This window comes from Protomyctophum parallelum (genome assembly GCF_964188405.1).
Source record: "Protomyctophum parallelum genome assembly, chromosome: 14".
In the NCBI taxonomy this organism is placed as follows: Eukaryota; Metazoa; Chordata; class Actinopteri; order Myctophiformes; family Myctophidae; genus Protomyctophum; species Protomyctophum parallelum.
In genome coordinates, this window is record NC_139709.1 from 17,275,113 (window position 1) to 17,294,854 (window position 19,742).

A 19,742-nucleotide genomic window follows, 5' to 3' on the forward strand; every position below is an offset into this window, starting at 1 on the left:
TGGGTCTGACTCACTGCACGAACCCACTGAGGTCACTCGGTATTTATTCTGTTTAAACATCAATTCAAATCTAATCCAGTTCAGCTTAGTTTACAAAACTTTACATTGTATTCTGTTCTGTGACCGTGGACAAAGAAACATAATCGGTCAGTCCTGTGGAAGCAAATTGTCTTTCCTCTCACATGAGTAAATATTCCATTACCCGAGTAACTTTACCAATGAGCGTAAAGAACCTGACCAGGCCTGGAGGCCAAACACATTGCTTGCTCCTTTGCGCTTGTTGCAGTAAAAGAAGAATCCTTGTAACGCTAAGTATGCGAAACAAACAGGACTTCAGAAACAGAGAGAAATGCGATACACTGACTCCAGGCTCTGAGCCGTGCTTCGTTCTTGGTATTTCTCAAAGTGAAGTTTACTCTACGGCTGATGGGAGGCAGCCCTAAGCGCCAGCGACTGGTCTAGATCTGAGCAGGGTTGTGAAACAGTCCGTCCAAAGCACATTCGATATGGGGCACAACCAGCCGGGCCATCTGGGAGCACGTTAGGAATAATAGGACTAACTGGAACAGAGGGTTTGTTCACATCTCTGCTGAGATTTCGGGATGTCACAAACTATACACACACGCTTGAAGATGACGAGGCCTGTGGGAAGCGCTCGACTACAGCTGTTGCAACAAACACAAAACAAATGCCCTGATTCAGTGGGCTGCCGTTCGTCTTTCACCGATCGTTAAAATGGGCCTTGACTGTCAAACGCAGCAAGCCAGCCGCCTGGAGATCAATACCGAACTCGGGGGAGAAATCCCCGGGGAGGTATAACTGATCTTTATTTTTGTTTTGCATCTCCGCAACAGCTGCTCGCTTCTTTGGCGTGGTCAGTCTGTGGGAAAACGTGTGGGCTTGTCAGGCTCGTCTCAATCCAAAGGTATCTATCATCCCTTGTTCAAACAACTCCACCAAGTCTTTCTGAGGGCCGAACGCATGGCTGGAGCCTGTTCAGAGGAGCGCTTCACCCTGTCCATCCTCTAACGCAGTGGTTCCCAAACTTTGTAGCCCGCGACCCAAAAGACAAATTTGATTTCTCCCCGGGACCCAAACTAGTGAAAATACCAGATCTACAAGCTCACAACGCGGCACGAGCTATTTTCACTACTACTTAATCACTTTTCTAATTTATGGAATTTCTTAGATTGTTCTTTGATTTCTTCATGAAAGTACTGAAAAAAAATCATTGGATTTTGTTTTAAATTCATGAAAAAACATAAAGGGACCCATAATAATGTGTCCGAGACCCACTATTTGGGAAACAGTGCTCTAAAGGTCAAGGGAGAGTTATTTGTCAGTTGCAGCTGCCCCTGTGTTAAAATAAATGCTATGAATGATTAGAGGCTGTGTCCGTCATGAGACCAACCATCCGTCTATGATCAGATACTGAACCTTGACCTTAACCTTTGCCATTTCAGGTTGCATAAGGGAGGTCAGAGGTCAGTGACCGTGGGTCCAAATTGCGCACTGATTGCTAGGCTGATGCAGAGAGAGTGAGGTCGTCACAGAGGATTCCCTGTTTGGAGACGTAAACCGTCATACTTAAAGGATGTGTGTTTAACGTGCAGAGTGCGTTAAGCTGAGTAATTCTCACCTGGTTTCCTTTGGGACCAGCTTGGCCGTCAAGCCCAGGGAGACCCTGTGGAGATGAGTAGTTCAACAGTGAATATCACAAACACATGTAGCGCTATAGAGTGATAGTGTTCAGAGGACTACCAGCATTCAGTCATGTTAGCAGATGTACTTACGCGCTGTCCAGAAGTACCGGCAGATCCTCTGGGGCCCAGCAAACCTCGAGGACCCTGTGCCACAAAATTAGAACGACTTACGTCAAATCGTGACACCTTTGTATCTACCAATAGGAAGTGAAATCTACAGTTGGCTGCGCTTTGTATTAGCATTGTTTTGTTTGTGGACTGGGTGTAGGGGTGACAGAGCAGGGTCACGATGATCTAGAGTTGACAGAGGCTGCCAATGCAACTTGTATTTATTTAAGCTAGTATGGAAAACACTGACATCATGTGGCCAGTGTTGGTAACTGCAGCAGCAGTTCTAGAAAGTAGAGGCTGTCTGTCTCCACTTGTAAACGTTAACTATACGCTACTACAAACTAAATATACACAAGTACTAACTGCCCACTTTTGTCTAATGGGCAGGGCATGGGGGGGGGGGGAAATAGTGTGCAAATAGTTGACTAAATGACAGATGATATTTTGGTACTCCGGCGGCAATTGTGTTCTCATGCGATATGCCATGGTCCATTTGGTCTGAACCAGCGAGAATGTGGCTGTTTCTCATAGAGTAATGTGAGCACATTGCACATTCTCAAGCTATTTCTTCTTTCCGCCGATCTATTATGCACTCCCAGCCTGGCTATGGTGGGGGGCTGAGATTACAAACGTGACGGGGCTGTGGACAGGAATGTCATTACCAGAGCAGCGAGTAGAGAGGAGGGCGGCTCCCTCTGGTAAAGTCATTGTCAAAATGGGTGTCAGGGGGAGGAAGAGGGTACGCTACGCGGCCTGGAGCACACACACTCCCTGTGGCTGCATGTGTGTGCGCGTGCGTGCGTGTCTGGGTGTGTGCAAAGGTTTGTACTTTGTAGGTACACTTGTGTGTCTGTGTGTACATTCATACACCAGCCGTTCTTCCTCAGTGTCTCTACTCTTAACACATGAGGAGCCTGCTCGGTCTGCTGTGTGAGCCAGCCTGTCTGCAGCAGCTGATCACAGCAGAAGTCCATGGGGGACACATGCAGTTACATTAGGATCAACGAACACTGTAGGCATGTTACCTGTCCACCTAATGCATACACGCACATGTGCACATGCCACATGCGCACGCACGCCACACTAAACAATATCAGATAACAAAAATAGGGTTAAAACTAAATGGTGTGTTGTTCAAAAGACTAAATCAGAAATCAGCTGTCAAAATGCACACACATACACACACACATACAGGCATATAACACCACTCAACACTTACGCTCTCTCCAGCCACACCCCTCTGCCCGATCTGTCCATCTTCACCCTGTGGACAGAAAGAGGAAGTGTGGGTTTTCACAGGAATGCAAAGTGACCTGAAGGAGAGAGAGAGAGAGAGAGAGAGAGAGAGAGAGAGAGAGAGAGAGCGAGAGAGAGAGCGAGAGCGAGAGAAAGAGAGAGAGACAGAGACAGAGACAGAGACAGAGAGACAGAGACAGAGACAGAGACTAGGAGAAATAGAAGGAAGTACTCACTCTCTGGCCGTCCTCTCCTGGTGATCCTGGAGGGCCCGTAGATCCAAGCTCTCCCTGTGGGTAAGAGAGAGAGAGAGAGAGAGAGAGAGAGAGAGAGAGAGAGAGAGAGAGAATACTTTCAGCTTACTGAACAGAAATGACAGTACTGTACATATAGGTGTATTATTACACCGCTGGAATTGCTACGGACGCTTGCTAAGGCCTCGCCAGCACTACTTCTGTTTCTCCATAGCCATTAGCTTCTGTATTAGCCACGACGGCCTTTGCACGCTCTTTTCTCGGAAACTACGGCACTGTCTGTGGTTTTGAACAAATCGCCGATGTTCGGTGGTCATTTGTGATTATCCGGTGATTGTGATTGGAACATTGGCCTTTCTAGAGCTAGAGCTAACACTAATATTTAGCATCCAAGATGGAAGCCAAAACCGGACTGCATCATACTAAAACAGATTCCGAGCACCGTATGTCCACCAGGTGGCACTCAATGTGTTAACATATGCTGGCTTTATGCGAAAGTATGTTTATTTATTTGTTTATTTAAAGAAACGATACTGGCATTGCATTAAACACTAGGCTGCAGCGGATAGGTATAAGGATCTGTTAAATGTACTTAGTAATATGAGTACTGTAGTGGCCAGCATTCATGGCCATATATAGTGTGTCTCCATATATGGAGCGTGTCACGAGGCGTGATGTCACGAGGCGTAATGGACTGGCAACCATATATGGAGGGCTGGAGGCGTGACCGACCGAACGACTGACGGGTTTTGCATTATTACAGTATGTATATCTTTTTAAAACCAGCTCAGTGGCCTTGTGGTTAGAGTGTCCGCCCTGAGACTGGGAGGTCTGGGTTCAATCCCCGGCCGGGGTAAGTCCCTGCGACATACTAGCGTCATGTCCAGGGGGTGTACTTGTACATCAAGCTGCCTCACGCTACAGAAACAGGAGATAGGCTCCTGCCCTATGGCCTCATGGCTCGGCAAGGCTACTTACTACTACTACTATATCTTTTTAAAGCTGCAATCCTTTTCATGTCCTACTCCTAACTGAGATTCAAACCCACGTGAGCACTGACAGACTGAGCTACTACAGACTGAGCTACTACAGAAAGCTTGTTTGGGCATACTGTGTATACTGCGTTTTGAGTTTCATGCAATACCAAAATCGTAGTGGTCCAATCCGACAATGTACAGGATACTACGTACTGTATGTCTAAATAGAACAGCAAGTAGTAGACCAGCTACAACCACTGCAGTAATGCTAGTTTTATTGTATTAACATGCTCCACTACACAGTCTTAATTACACTGTGCAAAGTTTTTAGGTTGTAGTGCATAAAAAAGGAAAGTAAAACATATAAATAACAAAAAAAATCAAGTATATAAAAAATGCCTTTAATTGAATAATGCCTGCAGGCCTTGGCTTGTCCCCATATCGTTGCCTACAGTGTGCACACACTGACCCGCCTTCTACTGCCCTGTAATTACTCAGCATCGGATTAGCAACGAGAGCCCGTCTAGAAATACTCTCTCTGTGATCTTTGGCCTCTTTTACATTCAACACAGACCCGAATTCCACCCCCAAAAAACTCCAAACTCAGCACTGGGCGTTTCTCCTGCAGAGGCCCGGGTTCAAGAGCAAAGCTAGGCTGCATGTGGACCCACCCCGGCTAGAACTGGGTCAGATCCTATCGTTATTGAGTGCTATTGGGCTCAGCGTTTCATGATGTCCTTAATTCAGCGCTGGAGTGTACGTGCTGAACGTGAAGATGGATGGGAGGCCTTCTGTAACCTGTCAGTCAAACCAGAACCTACTTTTAAGGACAGGCCAGGCCACGGGGAGTCTGGGACCACAGTGTTTTGACGAGTAACATAACAGGGCTGTGTATTCTTGAAGCCTGCTCAATTGATAGCTTGCTAAAACGTCCTTTGAAAGTATTTTGAGACTGTTGACTTACTCTGTGTCCCTTCTCTCCAGGAAGACCAGGGAGCCCATCGTAACCACGGTCACCCTGGAATACCACAAGAACAATAACATAGCTTCACATACAGTCACAGGTGCAGGGTGTCATACAGCATTTATAGTAGACGTTACGGCATCTATAGTCTACATCCTTCTATAATGTATCAGAACTGTGTGGTAGCAGAACTTGATTGTAAATTGTTTGTTTGCCAAAATGCTACATACCAATTCTTCAAAAGATATCATTACTGTATGTTCTTCTGGTCTAGTATGATAAAAACCTGAATATCTGTCATTCCACATTAAGCTATATCCTTCCATCCTTTACAGAGTAAAGTTGTTTAACTTTGTGTATCTGTTTTCTATGTTTTAAACTTTTGTCTCAGAAGGAAACTCTACACATGCAAAGAGAAGCAACAGTGACGGGGGTTCCCGCATACCTTCCCTCCCGACTCTCCTGGCATGCCTCGTGAGCCGTCGGCTCCATTGCGTCCCTGTCGGACACACAGACGTCACATCAGACTACACATGCGGCAATCACACTGGAGCCATATCGAATCGCCCTGGAAGATTACTGCGACTAAAACACGATACAGATGCTGCAGCCGATGCGACTGCCTTAAAGTTTTAAATCGACATGATGTTGTGACATTTGCGGCCGAATCAGCGTTGGTGATTGGGAGCAGCTGAGGCGCGGCGCGGCACAGGCCGGTAGTGCCATGTTCTAAAAGGAAATACATGAGCTCATCTGTCTGTGGGTTCCACCATCACGCCTCCTAGGCCATTGTGGCCACCAAAGTGTTTTTTTACAAGCGCAAGTCGCTCATCTTAAAATGCTCATCCAACACCAGCCATGCATACACAGTGTAGAATAGACGCTCTGCGCCCTTTTTACCTGGTGGCATTTCTAGCATAGTGTAACATATGTACATTGAAAACAAGTCAAAATCTTTCGTAGTTTCGTGCTGAAATCATTCTCGTAGAAATTTAGATGTAAACATTTAATAATACCCCTTTATAAAAGAGTATCTCTAAGTTACAGTCTGAGATCTGTCACACCCCTGTGGTGCTGTTTGTTTCACTCTGTTACTGTCCCATTTGTTGAACTGAGAAGAGGCTCAAGTCTTGAGGCTATGTTGGGGGCTGGCTGTTGTGGGAGTGAAAGCTATAAAGGCTGTGACCCTATGTAACTCTGGGAGTCAGACTGGGGTTTCCATGCATGAACAGGTCATGTAAGTCTTGGCTCCAGTCCTTACTCAAGTAAAATCCTCATACTTCCAAACTCTGAATTCTTGTGTTGCCTCATTATTACGTGTATTGTCTTTCTGAGCATGTGTCCTACAGACTGCCTTAACATCATCAATTGTATGAATGTGGCATCAACTATGAATAGTTTGATGCAATATTCACAGGTGCATTTTTGCTTGTTTATTTGTCCACAGTATAAGCGTTTTAGTTCAAAATGTACAATGTAAGAAGTGACTGTGAAGCCCGGATTCATACGTAGTCATGTGATAGTGTCCCACGGCTAAAACAACCGATCTACAAGCTCACAATGCATGTTGTAGCTGGAAATCTGCTCGTTTGATGTTCACTAATGTGTTGTGTTGTGTTCAATGCAGATCTGCAACACATGCCGAGGCATCAGACCATAGTCAGATGTATCTAGGTCCCATGGTATCTGGCAAGGCTGTGGGCAGTGCCGGAAGGACTGCTACTGTAGTTTTCCGGTGTGTAGCTCGTTTGACTTATACGCAGGGGTCACCAATGTGTCTGACTGTCGGTATGCGGTCAAATGTGTCCGTGTTGGATCACTGGAAATTCTTTTTTTAAATACAGGCAACCAAGTGGGGTCAACGCACGGCCTTCTGTGCTACGGGTTGGTGCCCGGTCAGTCAAGGTTCACCCATGTTAAACCGGACGCTCCGAACGCAGCGGGATGTCCACCCCTTTTCCCCCATAATGGAAGTGAACGGAATGGGGAAGCTGCCACAGCTGACGTGTGTAATGCTGCCGTTCACACTGGCAGCTACAAAGATGCAGCTTACCATGATGCAGCTTACCATTAATTTTCAATGGAAGCCAGAGACATGAAGATACAAACATGCATTTGACGTTTGTAGCTGCTACAAAAGTATCTTCAGCTACAAGGTTCAAAGCTACAAATCTGCTGTGTAGCTTTGTATCAGTTGTGTAAGTGCGTAGGTGAACGGGGCTTAACATCACCGATGTGGAAACGTTTACTGTCCAGGTATGTGAGATGTGTTCTTACCCTCTTGCCCAGTTTGCCCAAAGGGCCGGTACCACCCTGAAGACCCCTGGGTCCCTACAGAGAGGAAACAAAACAAAACACATGGAAATGTTAACCTTTGTTGTTACTCCTCAGGCGACGTCAGAAACCCAAACCACTGTGAAATATATTTTTTATCATTTCCAATACTGATTCACTATATGCATGCAGTATTTGCCTTTTGCCAATTTCACCGTTCACGAGGAGACAATAGAGTAAGTGATAAAAACGCCTACTATAACATTTAATCATCTGCAAGCTGAACCAAGGCTCATTAAATAACAATTGCGATACATTGAGTTACATTTTTAGATACTTGACGACATGCAGTTCGTGAACATAGCTGCAAAAATCACACTTTCTGTGTAAAACAGTCGGGCGACTGTATGCATAACATCCGGGTGGCATTGAGTCCAAAGTGACACTGGTTGCTTGCGGGCATGTTGGTGATGGCTACTGTGGTGATGGTCTACAGTGAAAATAGCAATATGTATACATGCTTCAAGAAATCTCACCTGTGGCCCTCCATCACCAGGTTCTCCTTTAAGTCCAGAATTACCAGGTCCTCCCTAGCACGACGAAGACAGACAGACAGACAGACAGACAGAGAGAGAGAGAGAGAGAGAGAGAGAGAGAGACAGAGACAGAGACAGAGACAGAGACAGAGACAGAGACAGAGACAGAGACAGAGACAGAGACAGAGACAGAGACAGAGACAGACAGACAGACAGACAGACAGACAGACAGACAGACAGACAGACAGACAGACAGACAGACAGACAGACAGACAGACAGACAGACAGACAGACAGACAGACAGACAGACAGACAGACAGACAGACAGACAGACAGAACACAGCGAGTGAATATCTGCATAATAAAAACCAGAGGAGTTTAGACTTGGAGAGGGCATGCAGAGGACCTCCCTGAACATAATCTTGTGTACAAGACGCGCTTCCCAGCAACCCTATGATGACTACAGGACATTAAGCCGCTTGATATCGATAAGCTATGGATGGAGGACAGATAGTGTGTACAGTACAGTATGCAACACACCTGCCAGAACCACAGGAAGATTACTGTTGTCATAAATACTGCAGGTCACTGTCCGTGGTATGGGAGGAACATCTGTTGTTTTTAAAAAGTGTTGTTCTTTTTTTGTTTCTTCACTCTCTGCTGTATATTAGGCTAGTTATTGGTTGAGTACCGAAATGCTATGTGTAGACAAGGGGCGTGTGTGTGCGCATGTGTTTTTATTTGTCTATCTGCATCTGCTGCGTGTGTGTGTTTGTGTGTGTGATGTGTGTGTGTGATGTGTGTGCGTGCGTGCGTGCATGTGTGCGTGCGTGCATGCGTGTGTGTGTGCGTGCTATGCGTGCGTGCGTGTGTGTACATCACACACACACACACACACACACACACACACACACACACACACACACACACACACATCTGTTTGTCTGCGAGTATGATAGATGCCTGAAGTCTGACCCATCACAGGAAGGAGCTCTCATCAGCCTGTGTTTCTCATCAAGGGGCTGCTGCTAAGTAGATCATCGGTGTGTGTGTGTGTGTGTGTGTGTGTGTGTGTGTGTGTGTGTGTGTGTGTGTGTGTGTGTGTGTGTGTGTGTGCGTGCGTGCGTGCGTGCGTGCGTGCGTGCGTGCGTGCGTGCGTGCATGCGTGTTTATCTCATGGCTACTCACCACAGGACCAGATCTTCCTGACATGCCCATTGGCCCAGGAGAACCTCTCATGGTCAGCTGTGGATTGGACAGAAACAACCAATAAACGACCAATCAGAGCGTGGCGTTGACAGTCCTTGGCATAAACCTGTCCACACCAATCAGCCCCAGGGGGTAGGCGGGAGGGGCTTCTCCCCCAGAATGCTGTCGGGAATGAAACCTTGTATGCACCCCACAAAACAACATCACTTTTCAGGAATTGGACAAAAGAACCTGTGTTCCACTTGAATTTACTCAGCCGTGAGCCGTTTAAATTGTACTTATCGTTTAGTCACTTTTCAATGGTTCACTATTGGTGAAACTCGGGCCGTAAAAGAGTCTTAGCTGCTTTCACTTAAAAAACAAAGAAAATAGCATAAATAGCCGATCTACAAGCTCACAACACATGCGTAGATCGGCCATTTTTCGCTCGTTTTTGTGAGACACTTTAGCACGATAAAGTAGGGCATTAATTTACTAAACAGTTTCAAAACTGAGATACAAGGTTTCTTCTGCCCGGCAGCAACAATATGTTCAACATACATTCCTTCTCACACTAACCAGCATGTAGCCAGAGAAATGCCCCGCCCCCCCCCTTCTTCTATCAGGGGGACCCCGTAGGAAAAACAGGAAATTATAGAGTAAGGTGACAAGTGTTTAATAGATGGGAAAGCACCTGTCACGCCCCCACACCCCTTCCTACTCCATAGTGTGTTGTAAGCATTTGGTCTGAGTGTCCGCGATGTTTAATGTGCACCATGTGTTTTGGAACACATCTTATAGCCTGCAGCCACACAGTGTGACCTGTTTTTCTGACCCAAGTTTGTCAAAAGGAGTAAAACAAGGTCAGGCTCCCTGTAGGAATATGCTTTCAGGGGTTGTGTGTTTTAAGCACATTTGGTATTAAAAGGTAAGGCAACAACATTTCATGTTCAGTCCACATCCAAACAACTATACGTAATAGGAACATTTTCTTTTGTTTTTAACGATTGATGATCCTGAAATAGTTTTTTAATCTAAGGCTTCAGCCTGCCCTACACCTTTTCAGTCTAGCTGTTTTGTGTTTTTTATTATTCTGTGTTTGTTTTGTTGTGTTAAACTATTACTACTACATATTACTAGTACCTATCAGTGTCTTTCCTTAGTGTAATTATATGAAAATGACTTAAAATGAGACATTTTGAAAAGGTAATCCTACTGGTAGCACAATGGAAAAGTGCAGGAACCTCCTTGATGTACACTGTATTGCCAGTACTTCAGAGTACAATATTGGCCTAGAAATGTATAAAAAAAACATGATTATATTTGCAATGCACTGGAAGCCTCTCTATTGGAAAAGGTTACATTGAATGTATATCGATTACATAAGCATCCTTCCAATGGTTTATAGGGAATGTGGGTGAGTTTACTGTAGGTTGGAACTCTTCCACTCCTGAGTGACTGTTGGGGAAAGGGCAGATGTTGAAAACACCAAACACCTCTCCCCCGCCCGGCCTGTTCTTGTTCAACCAATGATCTTTCACGCCTTAGATGCGGCTCAACAGTGCCCCTACTGGTAGAAAGTGTGCATCTATTCGGCACCTCTGATTTGAGTATCGATATCCAAAATGTTCAAACTCACCCCTTCCTTCACTGTTGCTCTCTCCATGCCCATTTCAGTCAAGTGGGGTGGGCAGTGTTGATTTTGTCAAGTAAAACTATGACATAAAATTTTCGCGACTACCAACGAAACAAAAACGGAAAAAAACTAAGATATAAGACTAAGATAAGACTAAATATACTGTCAATTTCATCGATTATAGTGGAGAAGAGATCCACTAGAACTAAAAGAAAAGTCATTTTATGCTTGATTGTGTGCAGGTGACATGCTCCGAAAATAGAAGATCTACAAGCTGAGCTCACAACGTGAGCTTGTAGATCGGCTATTTTCGGCACACAGCTAAGCATAAATTGTGCATTGCGACGCCATCACGGCCTGCCGAAATACATTTTAGTCGAGTCGACTAAATCAGCTGTGGATTTAAACGACTACAATCGTATGATATTTAGTCGACTAAAACTAGACTAGAAATAAAACATTTCAAACTAAATGGAATTTTATTCAAAAGACTGACTAAAACTACCAAACTTTCCTGTCAAAATCAACACTAGCATGACGGCTGGCTTTGCTGGCTTTGCGGTTTGCTGAACCCAAACCGCATGGCAGTCACACTGACGACACTGTGTGCCAAAGTGGGCAGAGAGAAATGAGCGGCAGCCAACGACCGGCGCAGAGCGGCGTGCACCGGTGGTGAAGCCATTCATCATAGACGTACAGTACAGCACATTACGGTGCATTATATATACTTACCCTGGCCTGAGCCAGAATAGCCTGCGCCTGGGCCTCCTGAGCCGTCACCACAGGTCCCTTATGCGCCTCTCCTCCTGCACGGAACTGTCAGCCACGACCAGAAGAAACACAAATAGAAACAAATGGAGTTGTCTGGGTTTGACAGAGCAGGAGACGACTCCTGTTGGCTTACACCTCCCCCGGTGAGTGTGTGTGTGTGTGTGTGTGTGTGTATGTATGTGTGTGTGTGTGTGTGTGTGTGTGTGTGTGTGTGTGTGTGTGTGTGTGTGTGTGTGTGTGTGTGTGTGTGTGTGTGTGTGTGTGTGTGTGTGTGACTGTGTGTGTGTGTGCGTGCGTGCGTGCGTGCGTGCGTGCGTGCGTGCGTGCGTGCGTGCGTGCGTGCGTGCGTGCGTGCGTGCGTGCGTGCGTGCCGCTGTATACGTTTTTACCTGTCCCGGGCGCAGTTGTGTGTATGCGTTTATGCGTGTGTACTACACGTTCCCGTATGCATGTCTTCCTGTATGTGTATGTGCATGCCTGCCCGTGTGGCACAGTGACAGCTTTACAAGTGACACAGTGTTAGAACACACACACACACACACACACACACACACACACACACACACACACACACACACACACACACACACAATTATTAGGTGTCGCAAAGCCTTCCATGGCCTCCATCACTTGTTCCACTCCATTGCACCACGCTGACATTTACAAGGCAGGTGATTTGTGACTCGGTCAAATAAGACCGGTAGAGATACTTTGGCCTGCTGGTGATGCTGTCACTATGACTTTAACTGGTCTAAAATTAAATGAGCTCGCCTTGCGCTTCTCTTCTAGTGGCAGAGGAACTGAGCTAGGATGTGAGGGAACTGTGTGACAGACCGACAGCTAGGCTGGGTGAGTGAGTGGGTGGGAGGTCGTTGAGTGGGTGGGAGGGTGAGTGGGTGGATGGAAGGTCATGGGTGGGTGGGTGGGCGGGAGGTTGAGTGGGTGGATGGAAGGTCGTTGAGTGAGTGGGTGGGTGGATGGAAGTTTGTGGTGCGGGTGGGTGGGATTGTGAGTGGGTGGATGGAAGGTTGTGGGTGGGTGGGAGGTGGAGTAGGTGGATGGAAGGTCGTGGTGCAGGTGGGTGGAGGGTGAGTGAGTGGATGGAAGGTCGTTGAGTGGGTGGGTGGATGGAAGGTCGTTGAGTGGGTGGGTGGATGGAAGGTCGTTGAGTGGGTGGGTGGATGGTTGAGTGAGTGGATGGAAGGTCGTTGAGTGGGTGGGTGGATGGAAGGTCGTTGAGTGGGTGGGTGGATGGAAGGTCGTTGAGTGGGTGGGTGGATGGAAGGTCGTTGAGTGGGTAGGTGGATGGAAGGTCGTTGAGTGGGTGGGTGGATGGAAGGTCGTTGAGTGGGTGGGTGGATGGAAGGTCGTTGAGTGGGTGGGTGGATGGAAGGTCGTTGAGTGGGTGGGTGGATGGTTGTGGTGTGGGCCAGAACTGGACTTACCGGCAGCATCAGAATTGTACCTGGAGAACCAGGTACACCGTCTGAACCGGGAAGGCCGGGACGCCCGGGAGGACCCTGGGAAAGTGAGAGAGAGAGACATAGAGATGATTATTCTTGTTCTGAATGGTAATGCAGTTATGCAGGTGCTACGCTGTGTGGGCATGTGTTGCTGTGGCTCATTCCCCACAAAAAGTAACAGGTGTACGCACTTTAAGTAGCTAACAAGGGAGTTACAGGTACACGCCCTACTTTCCACAGGTGGCTTCTTGTCGCTAGTCCAAGTAGCAGAGCCTCGGGCATATTGGTAGAGCACACAGCGTCCTGCTGTTTGTCCAGATCGCCGTAATATCCGGCGAGACCGGTCACTGTCATAAACCGCCTTCCAGCGCTAACAAAGCGGAACAACAACAGAGCACGGGTTTCGCATCGTAAGCCAGCTACTTAATTCCAGGACAGCATCGAGCTGGATTCATAAAACGCAGTATTGGTAGTCAGCGAATCGGCAGTAAGTGCCCCTGCATGGCCGTTGGGCTGCAGGAGGGATGTCAGTTAGTGCAAACAGATGGTAAAATGGTGGTTTAGCCTGGTCCCACAATATGAGTCAAACCCAACCATCGTAAAGCTGCATCTCTGAAATATCAGAGAAGCCAGGATGTCTTTTAGTAGGCTCGTCACACACAGTGGTGGAAAGTACTTTACTGTACTGTACTTAAGAACGGTACAATTTTGGGGTATTTGTATTTGACTATTTACAAATTCCAATACTTTTACTTCTACTCCACTACATCTTGGTTTCAAATATTGTACTTTTACTCCACTACTAGTTAATTTGTACATTTGATTATTATTACAAAACAAAACATACACTAACCACTTCAGCCCTATACATTTGAAAATAGCCGATCTACAAGCTCACAATGCGTCGCATTGCATTGTGAGCTTGTAGATCTGCTATTTTCAAAAGATTTTTATAATTTGAAACTGAAATATAATTTGAAATTTGAAAACTTGAAATGGGACATTCTGCAAATGAGTACTTTTTACATTTGGTACTATGCACATTTTGATGCCAATACTTTTGGAATCACTACAAGTACATTTGGAATTCTGGACGTTTACTTGTAACAGAGTATTTCTATATTGCAGTAGCCTATTGATACTTTTACTTAAGTAAAAGATTTGAGTACTTTTTCCACCACTGCACATTAAACTGTCAGACTGCCGGATTAAGAATTGTTGCCACGTGTTGCCTTCCTGAAGGGGGTAAAGAGTCTCTCGTCACTGCCGTGTCATACATGGTAAAACACAGCGCCACCCACTGTTCACGGAGATACTGCAGATACAGGATTTTAGGATGGGTTATATAGGCTATCTGCTTTTATCTAAAGTGTCTTGAAACTTGTAGGTTGATGGTGTGTGTGTGTGTGTGTGTGCATGCGTGTGAGAACCAGGGGGACCTCTGCTTGACACACGCATCTTTTACACCAGTAAATATTGCAAACCACACCCCTATGGCGGTGTGTTTTCTCGTCTCTTGACAACAAAGCAGACACAGTGAGGCCTTGATGCTCGTGAGGCGTGCCTGAGGTAGCCAGCAGGCGAATGTGTGTGTGTTGGGCGAGTGTGTGGGTAGGAGAGTGTGTGCCCGGCCTGCACCAAGCAGCCGATGGCCTCGCACGCCGATGTCAATTAAGGTCTGAGTTGGCAAGCCGCGGTGGATGGAATATTTCATCACTTCTTTCCAAATGACATACATTAGCGGCCTAGCTAGGTGCCGACAGAATGAAAACAGAAAAACGGGCGGACAATGTAGCCAATGAAAGCCATGGAGGCGTCGTTATACATGCAGGCTTGACACGCCTTGAGACGCAAACATCTCACACTTTTTGAAGGGCACTAGCGCTTGGCTGGCATATGTCATATGCCAGCCAAGTCTATGGACTTTTAACTCTTTTACCGCCGAGATCACCTTTTGATGCCTTCTGGTCCAAACACCAATGCCAAGATCGCCTTTTGACGAGTTATTTAATATAAATTGATTACAATTCAAACTGAAGTGAAAATTCTGCTGGCTTATGCTGTCTATGGGAACATAGACTGTCTATTGGATTCAAGCTCATTTCTCTAAATGATATGATCACCGGTTACAAAATGTATGTTTTGGGGGAAGGAGGTAGGAGGGGAGGGTAGTGTGTAGGAATATTGGCAACGTGGGTTAGCCACAGTTGAGACAAAAAAAAATGGGATCCAGCTCTGTGCACATGGGGGACGGGTACTTACTCGGCACCCTACAATCAATCAACTAAATGAGCAGAATCCCACAGCACGCGAGAGAGAGAGAGAGAGAGAGAGAGAGAGAGAGAGAGAGAGACTTGAGGAGTTCAGAATGCACAAGTATGTGAGATAACAATGTGACTGTGTGTCTCGCTCGCTGTGTTTTGGGTATTGACAGTTTATGGGCATATCTGGTTCCTTGGCGTCGCGTATACGCTGCAGTAGCAAGCTGTGTCCAATTGCAATACTTATTTTGTGGGCGTCGGGGCTCTACTCCACCGCCTGCCAACGAAGGAGAAGACAGTGGGATAACAACAGAAGCACTGTTCTCTGCTGACTCTCTGCTGACTCTCCTAATATCCAAAGCGAGATGGATGGCTCATTTTAACATCATAAATTTGGGTCTTTTCTTGGTACATTTTGCATCAATTATGGTCCGCGGGGGAAAAAAGATTAGAGTCATTATTCTGGAGGTCTCTCATTCTTATATGAGTAATTTGGGCTATGTTTTGTCTTCTCATTGGGCCACTGCAATTGTGCTTCTTGGCTCATATCAGGCTATGACGGAAGGTATAAGACTGGTTGCGTGTAGGGTAATGAATGCACTGTATGAATGGTAGCAGGGCATTCAATAACATTACTGGTGGGTACCGAGTTTGGTGACAACATGGCTTTTTCAGAAACATCTGGAAATGGCTCTTGAAAAGCCTCTCACTTACCCTCTCGCCATGATCTCCGTGGGGACCTTGGGAGCCCTGCAGGCCTGGGTTACCGGGGAGACCCTGAAACCACACGCAGAATCACACAGACTTAACTCAGGAATATCACAAACCACAGCTCAGCCGATCCCCCGCCACACACACACACGCACACGCACACACACACACACACACACACACACACACACACACACACACACACACACACACACACACACACACACACACACACAGACACAGACACAGACACACACACACACACACACACACACACACACACACACACACACACACACACACACACACACACACACACACACACACTTACTTCTCACTGTCTCTCTCAACTCAAGCTTCACAGCTGAGCGGCACTGACGCTCTTTCCATAAAGACCCTCAAACCCCCCCAAACACGCACAGTTTCTAGCTGTTCTACATGTGTGGAAACCAGGCAGAGGAAGGCAGAACGTGATACTCACTGCTTGGCCAGGCAGTCCTTGGGGTCCTTCTATAAGCATCCCCTGCAAAAAGGGGAAAGGGGGGGGGGGGGGATACAGTAGCATTTAGGGGCAGGCAGTAAATCTACAGGCAACGAGAGAATGGAAAGAAAGAGGGGGGAAAAAAACAGACATTTGGGAGCCCAGAGAGCTGTTGAGGGATGTTTGAGTTTGATCCTAAAGAGTTTACTTATAGATACAAGCTGCAGTTAACGGCCCTTCAGTGTGTATGTGGCAGGCGTATATAATAATGCTATAACGTGCGTGTGGTCACATCACACTGACGGGAAGCTAAGGTGGTGAGGGTGGTAGTAGGGTGGTGGTGGTGGTGGTGCGTAGAGTGGTGGAGCGGGAGCGGAGACGCTTTAAGTACAGCTGCTATTTCAGTTGCTTGTCGTTTAGCCGGCAAACTATATATGACGGTGACTCTGAGAACCAAAGTGCTGTGACATTTTCAGTAGGGAACCAGTTGTTTGTCTGCCACGATGTGTGCTCTTTATCTCACTTATCCCAAGAAAAGAAAAAGAAAAGAGGGAACGTGACCAGGATTAAGCTACAATGGGCATGGCTTAGAATTCCCACCCATGTGTGGGCGGCTGTGGTCTTGTCTCTGCAGGCCTTTTTATTGTTCTGGTTGAAATGGAGAAATACAGGAAGCTAGGGCTAGTATGGTTGACCCTCTATTGTGTGAACGTCACACATCCGACTTACAATGTACCAATAAAATAAGGGCTCTAACTGGACCCTAATATGCAAAGAATTTGATATGGGCTCTTTATGGGCTTGTATATAAATCACTGCATGCGACTGTTATAGATCCTTTTCTTTGGACTAGGCAAAGCGTTCTGTGAAAGAAATGTCAGTGTCTTGACAGACAAAGAAAAACAGGTGGACTGACAGCTTTATACTGACATTGATGGACAGACAGACATGTAGGTCGGATAGGTAGGTAGGTAGACATGGCATATACAGCCTGACAGACTAGACAACTAGACTTGATCAATATATTAAAAAAAAGAACAGGAAGATGAACAATACATTTATAACCACATCATTGTGTGTTATATGTCAACGTTGTACCATAATGTTACCACTTACAGGCTCAATGATGGCAGGTTCACCTTTCTCCCCTTTCTCCCCCTGGTAGCTGCCTCCACCCACCTATGGAGAACACAGAGAGCAGGTATTAGTGATGACTCAGCCTTTCTCCTTTGTAGGTGGGGGGCGAGGCACCCACGGTTATACTGTAGGAACCACTGACCGCATGAGGTAACACCAGGAAACAAGCAATGGCCGCTCTGCCCAGATGGGTGTCTCCTTTCTTTTACAGAGGTCACTTATTATAAAACAGATAACCGCTGCAGAATCCTTACTAGCACCATGACCATGCATGCTTGAACAGAGTATAGAACTTTTTACCGTTCATTAAAAAAACATAAAACATAAGAAAAACCCATTCTTACCATTTTGTAAGAAGCTATAATTTAGACTTTGGACTGACTCCTATTTATTAAGTTTACAGCAAGCCAGCAATTTAACAAAAAGAAAAAAAAACCCAGAAAAATAAGGGGGAAAAAGAAGCGACCCCAACTGTGCGTAAATGTGAGAGGTCGTTACCTGACACTATCCATACAGTGACTTCACACAAGAGGAATTCACTAACCACCTACAGTGGTCTAAAACACCCTCCCCCGACATTATACTGAGGATAGCCAATGAGAAGAAACCTCTCTTCAATTGTCCATTATCCACTTAAAGCTGCAGTCCGTAACTTCCATGTCATAACCATTTAAAGGACCACTTCACCACTTTTCAACCTATCTTCCTGTAATTGGTACTCAATAGCAAAAGAAAAATCTACTCAGTCTGTGTCTCATAGGAGGCAATTCAGAAACCCGTCCACCAGTGACATCATCGTTAGGCAGATAAAAAAAAACTAGATAAAAAAATAAAATACATATTGTATTATTTTGAGAACGATGGCTTCCATTTTTGCATTCCCCATTGATGTCACCGGTGGACGGGTTTCTGAACTGCCTACAGCCCTCCTATGAGACAGACTAAATAGATTTAGTTTTTTTGCTATTTTATGATGAACATTAGTGAGGTCCAATTATATGAAGATAGGCTGAAAAGTGGTGAAGTGGTCCTTTAAGGCTGGTATCCCTTTAGCGCCATTGGCCAAGAAAACTGAGAGCATAATGGGTTTCATGCAGTACCACTTGTCAACCAGTAGTGGTCCTACCCACCCACAGGATATACGTGTCTCAATAGAAGAGCAGGGAGACCGACCAGCTGCAACCACCACAGCTGTGTTGATATACTCTACCATACAGATTAATTTCAGAAGAATGTTTTAAGACTATACTTAGTCGTCCAATGACGGGTGAAAATAGGGCGATCTACAAATTCACAACACGTCACGCTTGTGAGCTTGGGTTAGGGGTTTGGCTTAATAGAATAGTTTGTCTGTGTTGTCCTATCTTAAAAAAAAAAAAACAATTCGGACAATTTCGACCTATAATGACATACCCAGATAGAACAGATCTGAAGTGGTTCTGTATAAGTGCAGTGCAGGACCAACTCAGACAGACTGGGGACAGACCACATCCAGACGGGGGGATCAGGCTGCTTCCTGCCTCTATGAGACTGGAGGAGCCTGAGGGGGGCCGGGGCCGAGGATGGGGGGGAGGGGGTTGGGGGGGGGAGGCTGCGGTTAGCCAGGCCATGCGGCGGGCTGGGATGACTTGTCGATCCGTGGTTTTAAGATGTTTGAATCTTTTATTTCATTTGTATTTTTTTCCATGGAATTACCATGAGATTTTTTTGCTATGTCATCATTTGGGCTCAGATAATGTGGATTGGATGGATGGATGGATGGATGGATGAGAGGGGGGTCGATGGGGTTGAGAGGTCGGGGAGGGGGTGTCAATTGTGACAGCTGTGTCAACATCTGTTTATTTGTATGAAGATCAGATAGAGATAAAAGTGTTTGTGAGTGACTGTCACTGTGTGCGTGTGTGTGTGTGCGTGTGTGTGTGTGTGTGTGTGTGTGTGTGTGTGTGTGTGTGTGTGTGTGTGTGTGTGTGTGTGTGTGTGTGTGTGTGTGTGTGTGTGTGTGTCTATGTTGATTTGTGTCCGTGCCTCTGTGGGTGAGT

The 19,742-nt window shown here is 46.1% G+C and overlaps 1 protein-coding gene across 1 annotated transcript in view; it reads right to left on the reverse strand.

The window, feature by feature from the left end:
- Positions 1 to 19,742, reverse strand: part of col11a1b (collagen, type XI, alpha 1b) — a 129,122-nt gene that overhangs the window by 68,539 nt on the left and 40,841 nt on the right. Inside the window, exons 9-22 of the mRNA XM_083782304.1 lie at positions 17,683 to 17,745; positions 16,567 to 16,608; positions 16,089 to 16,151; positions 13,096 to 13,170; positions 11,612 to 11,695; positions 9,244 to 9,300; positions 8,056 to 8,109; positions 7,523 to 7,576; positions 5,691 to 5,744; positions 5,246 to 5,299; positions 3,287 to 3,340; positions 3,034 to 3,078; positions 1,794 to 1,847; positions 1,640 to 1,684 (exon numbers count right to left, since the gene is read on the reverse strand). Of these exons, the coding sequence (XP_083638430.1) occupies positions 1,640 to 1,684; positions 1,794 to 1,847; positions 3,034 to 3,078; positions 3,287 to 3,340; positions 5,246 to 5,299; positions 5,691 to 5,744; positions 7,523 to 7,576; positions 8,056 to 8,109; positions 9,244 to 9,300; positions 11,612 to 11,695; positions 13,096 to 13,170; positions 16,089 to 16,151; positions 16,567 to 16,608; positions 17,683 to 17,745 (798 nt within the window). The remainder of the gene's footprint in view (positions 1 to 1,639; positions 1,685 to 1,793; positions 1,848 to 3,033; positions 3,079 to 3,286; positions 3,341 to 5,245; positions 5,300 to 5,690; positions 5,745 to 7,522; positions 7,577 to 8,055; positions 8,110 to 9,243; positions 9,301 to 11,611; positions 11,696 to 13,095; positions 13,171 to 16,088; positions 16,152 to 16,566; positions 16,609 to 17,682; positions 17,746 to 19,742) is intronic.